The sequence below is a fragment of the Phoca vitulina genome, unplaced genomic scaffold, assembly GCF_004348235.1.
Source record: "Phoca vitulina isolate PV1807 unplaced genomic scaffold, GSC_HSeal_1.0 scaffold56, whole genome shotgun sequence".
Taxonomy (NCBI): Eukaryota; Metazoa; Chordata; class Mammalia; order Carnivora; family Phocidae; genus Phoca; species Phoca vitulina.
The window spans coordinates 1,645,112-1,658,062 of NW_022589759.1; the positions used below are offsets into that span (position 1 = coordinate 1,645,112).

A 12,951-nucleotide genomic window follows, 5' to 3' on the forward strand; every position below is an offset into this window, starting at 1 on the left:
GAATACCCAACTTTTACATCAACATGGATGGGACTGGAAGAGATTATGCTAAGCGAAATAAGTCAAGCAGAGAAAGTCAATTATCATATGGTTTCACTTATTTGTGGAACATAAGGAATAGCATGGAGGACATTAGGAGAAGGGAAAAATGATGGGGGGGGAGGAATTGGAGGGAGAGATGAACCATGAGAGACTATGGACTCTGAGAAACAAACAGGGTTTTGGGGGGGGGGGATTGGTTAGCCCGATGCTGGGTATTAAGGAGGGCACGCACTGCATGGAGCACTGGCTGTTATATGAAAACAGTGGATCGTGGATCACCACATCAAAAACCAATGATGTATGGTGACTCACATAACATAATAAAATTAAAAAAAAAAAAGATATTTGATTTTAGGAAACTGCGGACAGTTTAATATTAGGTATTCTATTATTAAAATTATGAAATCAAAAGACAAAAAAAGGAAAAGAAATTTATGAAGAAATCTTCTAAAATAAATGTGTAAACAAAGCTTTTTCATAAATGAAATTCCTAAAACTTAGGGTTACTTTTATAAAGAATCTTCCCAAAACAAATAAAGTTTCAGAGTAGATATGTGCTTTTAGCATCATTAAGAAAAATTACCCACCTTAACAAGAGTACAGAAAAAAAAGTTCTCGCAGTCAATGAAAAAATAACTTCATAAACATTTCTGGGAAATCTGCCAGTGTCTTATCAAAATTTTGAACATACACAGCAATTCTACTTCTGGGAACTTACCCTACAGAAATATTTGCCAAGAGATCCAAGCAAGGCTCTTTACTGCAGGGTGTACATATAAGGAAAGCCACACAAAGTAAATGCCATCTACAGGGAAGAGGTCCACTGAGTCAGAGTACCCGAGGCAGACTGGTACACACCAACAAAGCAAGCAACTGCAGTAATGAACTTTAAAAAGAGGAGGTTGTGAGGAGGAAAGTGGTGGAACCCCACGTGTCACAGGACCGCCGCGGGTGGGGGAGGAAGGGGAGAGCAGAGGCTGTGGGTGCCGGGTGGCTGCCCTTGGGATGGACGGATGCAGGGCTAAGGTTTCCACTCTCCACAATTAGCACACGCATCACCTTTTCTCTCGCTTTACTTTTTAAAGGAAAGAGAATTTCTGCAAGTGCTTCTGGATTTCTGAAGAAGAGAGACTAAGAATCCACGTACTGTCCCACCGCGCCATACCTGGGTGACCAGGACTCAGGTCTTCCACGGCAATCTGCACCACATCCGCCAGGTCCTGTTCTGACATCATCCAGAGGGAGAGGAGAGTGGCCGGGGAGTGGGCAGGAGCCAAACTCACGCAGGACTGGGTTTCTGCCACCTACAAAACCGAGACAGACAGGGACAGGGAGATCACAATCGTGACCTGTGACATGAGGCTCACTACTAACCGCGTGTGTCCCAGAGCACGGCAGCGGCTGTGCACTGTTTAACGTAGGGTTCTCCTCGCTTCAGACCACCGAATGGTAGTGTTCTCTGAGAAGTGAGAAGCAGTTCACAAACACCGCTCATGGCCTCCGTCCTTAACCAGCAGACCAGCCCCTACCTGACAGCCTCCCGCTTCCTCGGTCCACCTCCAAAGTCATGATGGCCTATGATGGCCTGACCGTGCCATCCCCAAACCAGGAGTCTCAGTGGTCCCCTACCTCCCCCCTCCCCACGCCCCACGCGGAACTATCCTGCCCTCCTGCTAAACGCACCACACCCTGGAGAATTATTGGAGATAATTCTGCCCCACCTCCTGGATTTTCCCTGAATGGGCCCTTCCGCCCTGAGCCTGTTTCCACATTCCCTTTCTGCCACACAAACCGCCCGCCTGCTAAGCGCCTCTGTTTTGCTGTCCTCTGGCTTCCAGAGCAGACCCAAACCACAGCACCACCCCACTACCATGGCCCCAGGAGCGCTGTCCTGTCCCCCATGTGCCCTCTGGGGCAGGGGTTTGAGTTGTCATCCCTGAGCCAAAAACCATCTCTGGAACAGTCAGTTCCTTTCTTCTTGCTCCTAAAACACTTTGATTAGGCCAAGAAGGACCTTCTCTTCCAAAACAAAAATGAGGTCATGTGATGCCAGGTATGGTCTATCAACACCGGATCAAACCATACTACTTAAAAATGGGATGTCCTGGAGAACTCTGGAATCAGTGTCACCATCATGTTTTAACATATCACACTTTTATGTTTTAGTTATTTGCAAATAAATGTTTTTAAAATAAATTATTTCTTGCTCTTCCCCAACTAGACTACATGCTCTTTGAGGGCAGGAAGCAAGCCCTCAACTCTCTGGTACGGTTCCTGTCACCAGAAAGTCTCACAGTCCCGAGTCACCGCTCCCGTGTGGCAGGAGGAGTCCAATCAAAATTGTCAGATCACCTGGTTTCAACTAGGGGTCTAATGACATCTCCTTTTAATGAGTAAGTTCCAATAGGCATAAGGTTAAATGTGCAGATGTCACACATGTCCTTCTAGCCTATAAATAACGTGGTTCCTCTTCTCTTTCATCCAGATTTAAATTCTACAGAACTTCTTAGAGACAAATTTGTAAAAGGAGGAACCAAGCTCGTCTTAAATCTTCCTTCAGAGAGTATGGGTAACATTTTTACATAAATGCATGATCAAATATAAGATCGCAAAGGCATTTTTACTCCCCGTTGACACACCTGACACGACACCGAATGAGGTGCCCAAGCACCAACTGTCCCTAACAAAGGGGAGACTGATGACACGCTGTGGGCGGGGAGGAGGCCTCGCAGGCACCACGACGGAACCTGCCAGGAGTCCCACTGGGGAAAGAGGGTGATGACAAAGGTTTTTGATCTCTGCCTATCGCCCCATAAAAACACGTGACCAGCTAGGATAGCACGACCAACATCCAAGTCAACGTCCGTAACAAGACTGAGTGATGAGGTGTTCCTGATGAGCCCCAAAATACCAGCACGTGGGGACAAAGCACTGACAGCGACAAGGTCACCATGGTGGAAGCAGGTCCGAAGCAGGAAGCAGAGAGAAGCAGCGCTGCAACCAGGACCGAGCACCGTCCAATGGCAGAGAACTGACATGGGCTTGCAGGCGCGTCCAGAAGACCTAGAACAGTCCGGGCCCCAGGAACTCTCAGAGCTAACTACCCAAAGCTCCCTTCTAGGCCAAATACACTAAAAAGAAATGACTGGGAATACAATACCCAATTTATAGGACAGGAAGATAGAGACAGAGGAAAAGGAAAGTCTGATTAAAGGTGGGACACAAAGGGGCGCCTGGCTGACTCAGTTGGCAGAACATGAGACTCTTGATCTCAGTGTTGTGAGTTCAAGCCCCACATTTATTTAAAAAAAAAAAAAAAAGTGGGGGAGAAAAACAGAGCCAGGAGAGCTCAGAAAATAAACTGCTGCATCTTTTAAAACTTTCTAAAATCGATAGAATATAGAGCCCTAGAATACTGAAATTAGAAAAAACTATTCTAAATCATGCCTCCCTTCTAAATATTCAGGAAAATTAATTCCACATGAAAGTGAACAAGAGAAAATACTGAAGTCCAATCTTGTGCAAAGATAATATATTTTAAAAGAGAATAAGGAGGAAAATAATGCCACCACAGACCATGACAGTGTGCTTGAAGACATGCCCTTAAAGGAGATGAAAACCCTACCCTGAAGTCCACGAAGGACGCAGTTTAGGGGGAAGCCTAAGCCAGCATCACGAAGTGCAGGTGTGCAGTGACGGAACTCAGGAGAGATCAGAGATGAACGAAACTAGGAGCCCAGAAGCAGGAAACACGGGAAACTGCACCTAAGAAACGAAATGAGAAAAGGAGGAAAATTTTAAGAATGAGAAAGAGATGAAGGAAAAGAGTTCAAGAAACAGGAGCACAGATGGGCAGAGGCGGCCCCGCGGACGTGGAGAGGGAGGCTCCGAAGAGGAAAACCACGGCAAAGCCCGAGGAAATGGAGCGCCCAGAAGTGTGAGCCAAGACAACTCTCTGGAAGGGAGAAAGTCTGAAACTACTTACGAAAAAGACACCACACCACAAACCTAGAGAGGGGGGCGGAAAACAGACACCTAATTCCAAGACACATTCTAATAAAAATACTATTGAAAGAAAAAAGAGAAATTCCTTTACACATCCAGGCAAAAAGACCAGGTGACTTAAAATGGGGAAGAAATAGATTATCAAACTACAACAGAAACAAACAGATTAACATATCTGAGGCACTCAAAGAAACGTGAGCCAAGAATTTTATATCCAGACAAAATGACTTTCAAGTGTAAAGGCAGCCAACATTTATCAACATCTAGTACACAGGAGAATACTCCCATAAGCCCTTCCTGAAAAAACTGCTAGAAAACAAACTTTAGAAAACTAAAATCACTTGAAGAGACAACGTTAAGAACTGGCTAGCGGTGAGCATTCTAGATTTACAAGCAGAACTAAGTGAAGAATATAAAGGAAAAGAACCGCACACAATGGCTATACGTTCTTTGATAGACACAGAATTTACCTTAAAATGGGGAGAAAAATTGGAAGAATGTATACAAAACAAATGCCAACAATCGTCTGTGATCAGGTTGACTGGTAGCTTGGAATTCCTTTCTGAGAATGTTCTGTGTGCCTATGAGGACTTCCAGGATATTCCCATTCTATCATTCGTGTCCTTGAAAACCAGGACAAGAGGACCCCGAGGTCAGAGAAACACCCGGGCTGTGGATGGGGTTGCAAGGGTGAACTCGAGTGTGCCGTGTGTCTGTATACATACTCTCTCTCCACCAGAAAGGCAAAGAAACAGTGGTCAATCCAGTAGCGACATGTGTCCCTAGAGCCCACACTGTGATGCTGAAATAACACTTTCCACCAAAAGAAACCAGGGCTTCCCGGAGACATGGCCGCCTCCAGAACTGAGACAAGGAGTATGCAGAAGGATCCGAGAGCAGCTTGCCATTCCAGAGGGAAGGAAACTGTGACAGACATCAGGGTTGAATCGAATGGACTCACGGCCAACAGGAAGAAGCTCCTCCTGGCCAAAGACAGAAAAAAACTGACCATCAACAAGAATAACTACGTCAATGGACTTAAAATATTTTTAAGTTCAAGACATCGTGATACCAACAACAAAAAAGGTCACCTTTGGAGGCACTAAGTCTTTAATTTTTAAAAAATCATAATAAAAAGAAAGACTCAAACACTTATCCTGCCTTTCTACATAAAATGTACCACCGAAAAAACAGTCCCATGATAAGAAGTATCTCTGGATTGAAGTATTACCTCAAAGAAATGAAGAAGGAATGACTTTGCAATCCTGATGAATTAAGAATGTAGTGCTTGAGCTGCGAACATCACAAAGAAACCAAACACGATTCTCCTTGTTTTTGTTTTTAAGATTTTATTTATTTATTTGACAGAAAGAGACACAGCGAGAGAGGGAACACAAGCAGGGGGAGTGAGAGAGGGAGAAGCAGGCTTCCTGCTGAGCAGGGAGCCTGATGTGGGGCTCGATCCCAGGACCCGGGGATCATGACCTGAGCTGAAGGCAGACGCTTAACGACTGAGCCACGCAGGCGCCCCTTGATTCCCCTTGTTTAATGAGGATCACACCACCACCCAGGAGGTAGGCTTGCTGCCACCAAACAGTGCCAAACACACAAAGCTATCTCTAGAATTCTACTGCTACCAACGCCCAGGACACGGAGATGTCGGGGAACACGCCGCAGAGTGCCACAGAAACGCACGCAGCAAAGCAGAATGCAGATGCAACTCTGGGGAGGACCAAGAGGGTCCTTATAAATTAAAGGGGAGAACAACAAAGTGGACAGAACTACAATTTTCTAAATTTGCAGTATATTTAATAAGGATTTTTAAAGGCAAAACTCAAACTTGAAAACAGTATTTGCTACATACACCAGAGAGCTAATTTCCTTCTTTCACAGCGATAGACGTAAGACCAATGAACCTGATAAAAAATGAGCATACAAAATGAGGGTGAATTCACAGAAAAAAGAAGTCACAAGGCTTTTAAACATGAGAAGAATTTAACCCTTCATGTAATCTTTAAACTGCAAATTTAAAATGAGACACCATCTTGCACCCATGAGACTGGCAGCAATCAGTCACTCCGAGTGCTGGAAGCGTCTGTAGAGGGCTCTCCGGGGTGTCTGGTGGGAGCAGAGACCAGTATGACTCCTTTGAGAGCAGTAGGCGAGAGCGATCAGAACGCTGCTGGCCACAGCCCTGACCCTGCGCACACCCTCTGGGAATCTGTCCAGCACCCAGATTCACATAGATGTGCAAAGATCTACAAGCCCCCCAAAAACAAAACTACTAAGGTGTTGCTCTGGAAGCAAAAGAATGGATGCGACCGACATGTACATCAACAGGGAGTTTCTACCGGACACTCACAGCCACAAAATGGGACACACCAAACAGCCGTGTGAAAGAATGAGGCGGATCTCTCTAAGAAACAGCTCCCAAGATGCAGAATTATATGAATATAAATGGGGCAGAAAATGTATAGCATGGTTTTTTGTTTTTAAGGAATATGCTAAATATGCGTAGATTATTCCTGGGACATAAGAAGGAAAGGAAATTATTTTTCCGTTTACCCTTTTATAATATTTGCATTTTTATCCTGTGCCTTTATCACCTTTTCAGAAATAAAAAGCATTTTTAAAAAATGGTCAACTAGGGGCACCTGGGTGGCTCAGTCAGTTCAGCGTCCAACTTTTGATTTCAGCTCAGGTCTTGATCTCAGGGTCGTGAGTTCAAGTCCCGCATGGGGCTCCGTGCTGGGTATGAAGCCTACTTAAAAAAAAAGAAGAAAAAAAAATTGGTCACCTAAACATATAGGCATAAACTGCCGGGGAACTTCTCCATTCCAGCCTCAGTCACTGAGTAGCATTCTCCAAACGCTGGTGCTCATCCCTGGGGGGGCAACCGCAGTAGCTGCTCCGAGATCCAGCAGGCAGAGCGACTCGGGCAGATGCACGGGGGCCTGTCAGGTCTGAGGAAACGTGTCGTGCTACCTCTGTGTCCTCTGAAGATGACCTCTAAGTACAGATTATCTGAAGATCAGCTACTCATGCCATCAACTCGGTCTTCTTTTGCCCAAATTAAGAACCCCAGCAAAGATTATTAAAGGATACAGTGAACTGCTTAGTGAAGGTGGTAGACCTCAGGGAGGTACCACCACCCAATCAACCTTTGAACTGGTGGATTTAGAACGTTTTCGGGTCACAGACTGCTTTCAAAATCTAAAAACAAAAAAAACCTATGAACCCTTTTCCAGGAAAAAAGCACAGAGAGACAAAATTCCGCCAAGTTTCAGAGCCTCATAAACACCAACAGTGGCCGCCTACCTCAGTAGCTGTTCTCCTGACGCTTAGTGTAAGAGCCCCACTTTACAGGGACACACAGTCCCCAGGCCGACTGCCCCCCGCAGCCGCTCCTGCAGCATGCTGTCCAAGGGACCAGTTCTCGCCCATGGGGTGTAAGTGTGGCCGTGGTGCATGGCAGCTGACATGTGGCCACGGCCCTCCTACTTGCCCTCCGGCTGCCGGACTCCAGGGATGAGGATGGGACAGAAAGAATCAGAAGAGCAGAGAACAAGCTCCCACATGTCCCTGGACTACCAGCCTCAGACTTCCCTTACCAGAAGGGAAAACAGCAGACCACCTGCACTACAACAGCATATTCTGGAACCTGCCACATGCTGCCAGGCTTAACCCAAGTGTGGCGCCCTGACGCCCATTCATGATGGCCCCGGGTCCACAAGTTCCAGGCTAAAGAGCTGTCTCTCATCAAGGGCTAATGGAAAGTTTTCAAACACCCAGTTCAGGCTTTTTCCTGGTCTCTCAAAGTTCTGCGAGCGGCTTAAGAAAATACTCCAAGCTCACCATAAAATCCTCAATCCTGAGCTCTTCCAAATGAGGACACCACACGCTATCCAAGTTGTTTACTCAAGATGGTTCTGTTGCCAGGATAGAGTCATTTAAAATTCTGCTAACAGTGAAGGTTTGAATAGAAAAAACCAGGGCAACAAGCCCAAGAAAACTGGAGCACAGTGGTACATGCGGTTGCCATTTTGGCAAATTAAATTTACCATTTCTCAGAAGTCCTGGCGATAATCCAGTCTTTTTTTTTTAAGATTTTTTTTTAATTAATTTATTTATTTGAGAGAGAGAATGAGATAGAGAGAGCATGAGAGGGGGAGGGTCAGAGGGAGAAGCAGACTCCCCGCTGAGCAGGGAGCCCGATGCGGGACTTGATCCAGGGACTCCAGGATCATGACCTGAGCTGAAGGCAGTCACCTAACCAACTGAGCCACCCAGGCGCCCGATAATCCAGTCTTAATATAATAAAGCAGCTGGGCTGAGATTAATGTTCAATAATGTCTCTGACAGCAACAACTAGTTGGACCGTAGCATGCCTGTGAAGAGAGCATCTTCCCCAGCGCACAGGAAAACCAAAACCCACCCACCAACATCAACAACCGAAGTGCTTGATCTTAGGGGGATGGTCGTAAATGACGGCACGCCACACTGCGATACGCTATACTCATTAACGTGAATGAGGCAGGTTTAATGATGTGAACCAAGATGGAAAGATCTCTGGAATACTAACAGAAAGGAACGTAAAAGGAAAATTGTAGAACAGTATGTGTAAGATCCCAATCCTGTTTTCTAATAATGGCACATACGTGCAGTCACATGTCCGTGTGCGTGTGTAAACACACACAAGAGGGTCTGGAGTGATCCAGGTGAACTTCCTGGTACCCAGGAGGGAGGGAGAATACAGACAACACAGACAACTTTCATCCTTTATCCCTCCCGAGTGTTGAGTTTTCTGTAAGCACATATTATCATCACTGTGAAATTGTTTCTCTAAAACCAGTAAGTATCTAGACAAGGCCAACCACATCAAATCCCGGCAAATACCAGGCAACCGTCTTAGCCCTGCCTTCAAGCCCCCTCAGCCTGCCTGTGCGCAAATCCACACTGCCCTGCTCGGGAAGCGCCATTCCCCTGGACCCTCTGTACCCCTGGATCCTCCGCCATTCCCCTGGACCCACCCTTTCTCCTCCCCGGTCCACATCCCAGCCCCTTCCTCTGGGGCTCAGCTGGCCATCTCACTCTCCCCGGCCCCCCACCAGTGCTTCCCAGGAACTCACCCTCCCCCTGTGGCTGCTTTGGGTGCTGCCCCTGGGCTCACTCCCACCCACACACATGCCATCCCCTCACACCAGGTCTGGGGTCATTCCCCACAGAAGTCATGCTATTTCCCCAGCTGCCCTCCATCCCCACTGAGCTGCCCAGACCTGCTGCCTCCACTCCTTCTAGAACCTAGCCCCATCAGACACTCTTCCACCCATGAGACCGCCCAGGTGGGTCCCGTGCTCACCGGCACAGGCTCACTCCCACCTCTTCCACCTGCCTCTCTTGCCTTCCCTTCCCTCTATGGGGGTCCTCGTCATCTCCCTGACTTGGCGGAATGCCCGGGCTCGGTGCAGGACCTCTTCTCAGTCGAACTGCCAATACCATCTACGTGCTGATGACACAGGCTCACCCTTCAACTCAGACCTCTCACGTGAACTCCAGACCCATGTAGCAAACAGCCTCCTGGACACTCTCCCTGGGTGTCTAGTCTCGATCTCATCCTGCCTAAACCGCACTCGCTACCCACCCCACCACCACCCTGCTCCCCCCAGACTTCCCACGTCAAAACCTTCAGTCCCTGGTTCTTGTTCCTCTTACACCCAATCTGTGAGCCAATCTCTCACTTCCCACACTCTGGCCTCATCTTCTCACATCTGGATTTGTGCGCTAGCCTCCACATGGTCTCCCTGCTCCGTCTTTGCCCCATAATTATTCCCAATACCTAGTTAAAAAGCCACTTGGATCACGTGAAAACACATGTCAGACTGTGTCCCTCGTCTGTTCAGAGCCCACCAAAGGCTTCTTGCTAACTCATGTGCTTCCTGGCGCTGGGAAGCCAGCTGCGTACCAGCCGGCACCCTCCCGTGCCCCTCAGGCTCTCCCCGCTGCTCCTTGCTGGACCCGTCCAAGGTGGCCTCCCACTCGGCAGGCACATGTTCAGCTCAGAGCCCTGGCACTCCAGCACCCACCATCATCCCAGAGACACTGAATCACACCCACTCAAAACCCACCAGCAGCACCCACCTGCCTCCCTGCTCCCCTCTCCTGCTTTATCACGAAGTACTGACAGCCTCACTCACTGCATATGCTAACTTCTCATTTCGTTTAGCACCTGTCTCCCCTACTGGAAGACAAGCTCCACTCGGACAGGAATTTCCATCACTTTGCTCCCTGCCCAGCACCGGGCCTGGCACATGCTGGGACACAAGGAGCACATGTGTGGTAAGTCTAGTGGAAGAACCCACTGTGGGCTTACACACCAATGCAGATCTAGGACGGTCAGCATTCCTACTTAAGAACCATGCAGTAAAGTCTTGAAAGTACTGCGTCTATGTTTTGATTTCAATAAGGACTGGACTATAAGTCATGAGTCTGTTTAGTTTATGACAGCGAACTTCACATGAATGACACATTCGGTTGTTAATGATGAAAATATAACAAGCCGCTCATCAGCTGTCAGCAGCTGGGCATCAGCTGAAATACACAACTGCCAATTTATTTTTAATTTTGCTAATTTTTAAATATTTTGGATACCCATAAAATAAAACCACACGGCCATTAAAACAGGAATAAAAGAAAAGCTACTGTAATTGAGCATGTGACTTTGCTTTAGCAGTAAAGGCTAAAAAATGAAATGCTATGGACTATCAGCTCTCCTGATGAAAAAGGCAGCAAGAAAAAATAACCAAACAAAGCCTCCCTGTGTTGACACTGGGATCTTCTGTCGCTGCAAGAACAACATCACATGGTTTGTCTCATTAGAGATGTCACACGTACAGGACTTTCTTTCCCAGCAGTTTTTTTAGGGCAGAAATTCTTGGTAGAGCCGTTTCTTATATTAACCCTTGAACGAAGCCTTGACGTCGAATCTGACTTGGACGAGGTTATTTCCGCATCACCTCCTAGGACGGTGACCTGACTCCATGCTACTACAGTTATTTACCAGCCATCAGATAGACAAGAGAGTAGCCAGCTAAAGAGACTGTCACGGGGACAAACCAGGCATGCCCCTACCTGGGAAGGGCCTTGAAGTCTAGCACTAGTCTGACTTCGCATTACACATGACGAAGACACAAACTGAAGGTATGGCCCTGAGGGTCAGGAGCACCCCTGCACGAGTCCAAGAGAGCCTCGGGGTGCCACTACCCGGGACCGATGCTTGGAACGTGCAGGAAACCTCCAAGAAACTAAAGATCACTCCATTTAGGCAAATCCTTTTGGATATAAGTGTAGTAATGACATAATCAAAAGCCAGTATGCAGTAAGCAAAGAAATCAATATTCATTAAACGAAGGTATATGAAAAAGACTGAGCTTGCTTATTTTTTTCTCCAAAATCAGTGTAGGGTGGGAGGGGGGTTATAAAAAGGACAACCTGAGGAGAAAAGGGAACATATGACCATAAATGTCTGGTCAGGGGCCAGGAAATTGGGAAGCAGGAAATCCCTCTCCCCATGGTTTCCACTTCTTCCTAGGAAAACCCAGCCACACCGTTCCTTGGTTAAGACAGCCCCCCTAAATGAGCTTACATTTAAGATTAGAAAAAGAAGGCCCAAAGAGCTTCAGAGAGCAGGTCCCTCCCATTATGGTTAATATGTAAATTTGCCACTTTTACTCATCTTTTCCAAAAACTACACACCTCCTCAAATACCAAACACAATGCAGGAAAGAGAAGTGGCTGGATTTAAGCTGGTCCCACAGCACCCACTGCCCTAGTTCACACACGTACCGGGCTCAGCAGCCCCTTTACCACCTTAAAGTTAGCGAGGCCCCCAAAGAGCTCGTGCTTGTAGGGGTGTATCTATCAGTAGTTACCAGATTTGAAACTAGAACAGAAAATGTTTGAATAGCTCTTTATTCATTTAAAAATTATAGAAATCAACAAAATTATAAAAATTAACATTACAAAACATTTTTTATGAAAAATAACTTCAGTTTCCAAAACAACAACAGCAGCAAAATCTTAGCAAGATGAGGGACACAGTTCGGCACTTTCACAAATCTCTTTAATGTCAGACTTAATGGAAAATAACTGGACTTCCAGATCTGCGTCAGCTTTCAGTCTTGCACTAGGAACTTGTTGGTTGACACATACGAAGAAAACCCAACCTCACACAGAAGTGCGACTGGGAAAATATTTTACCAGCCTTTTCAGATAACTGTGGGTGTTCTTTGTTAATACAATAAAACTCAATAGGTGTCTTATTTTTCCCTAGAGTCTTGTTGCAATGTGGAATCTGAAACCTTATCAGTGAACTTTTTACTTTATTACTTTAAAATCCATTGGTCTGTCTTGCACTTTCAATGGATCTTCTCCCAAAGTGCAACTTTGTAACATCATGCATGGATCATTTGGAAAATACTGGTTCACTGAGTTATGCGGGTTTTCCAAACATAGTTTATTATGTATTAGCAATAACACTACATTCATTAATATTAACACTGACATCAGAAACATCTTTAAGTATCGAGAAGCTGTCAGGGTCTCAACGGCAGAGACACACTTTCTGAAATTCCAATTTCACTTGAAAGCCCAAATTTGATCACCGCCAATAGTGCTGGTTGCTTTCCTTGAAGTGAAAGGCTAACTTTGTTCATTTAGTGAGAAGTATCATCGTTTGTCGATTATTCTCTCGTGTTGGTTCCTGAAAAAAACGTGGCTAGCTCAGGGAACAACTTAAGTGCAGAAGGGCTTGTCCTCGAGGCAACTCCCCAACTCTGAAATGCGGCACGAGTGCTTTCCACAAACTTCCTGTTTGTCACACTGAGTATTAGAGAGAGGTGTACTCGG

General features: G+C 46.3%; 1 protein-coding gene across 7 annotated transcripts in view; it reads right to left on the minus strand.

Annotated features, from left to right (window-relative positions):
- Positions 1–12,951, minus strand: part of BANP (BTG3 associated nuclear protein) — a 110,400-nt gene that overhangs the window by 82,271 nt on the left and 15,178 nt on the right. For 6 of the 7 annotated variants that reach the window (XM_032389788.1, XM_032389787.1, XM_032389785.1 and 3 more), the window contains exon 2: positions 1,208–1,346. In XM_032389788.1, the coding sequence (XP_032245679.1) occupies positions 1,208–1,277 (70 nt within the window). In that variant the 5' untranslated portion in view covers positions 1,278–1,346. Of the gene's footprint in view, positions 1–1,207; positions 1,347–3,667; positions 3,808–12,951 lie in introns of all 7 variants that reach the window. The other variant, XM_032389784.1, reaches the window with a different exon arrangement.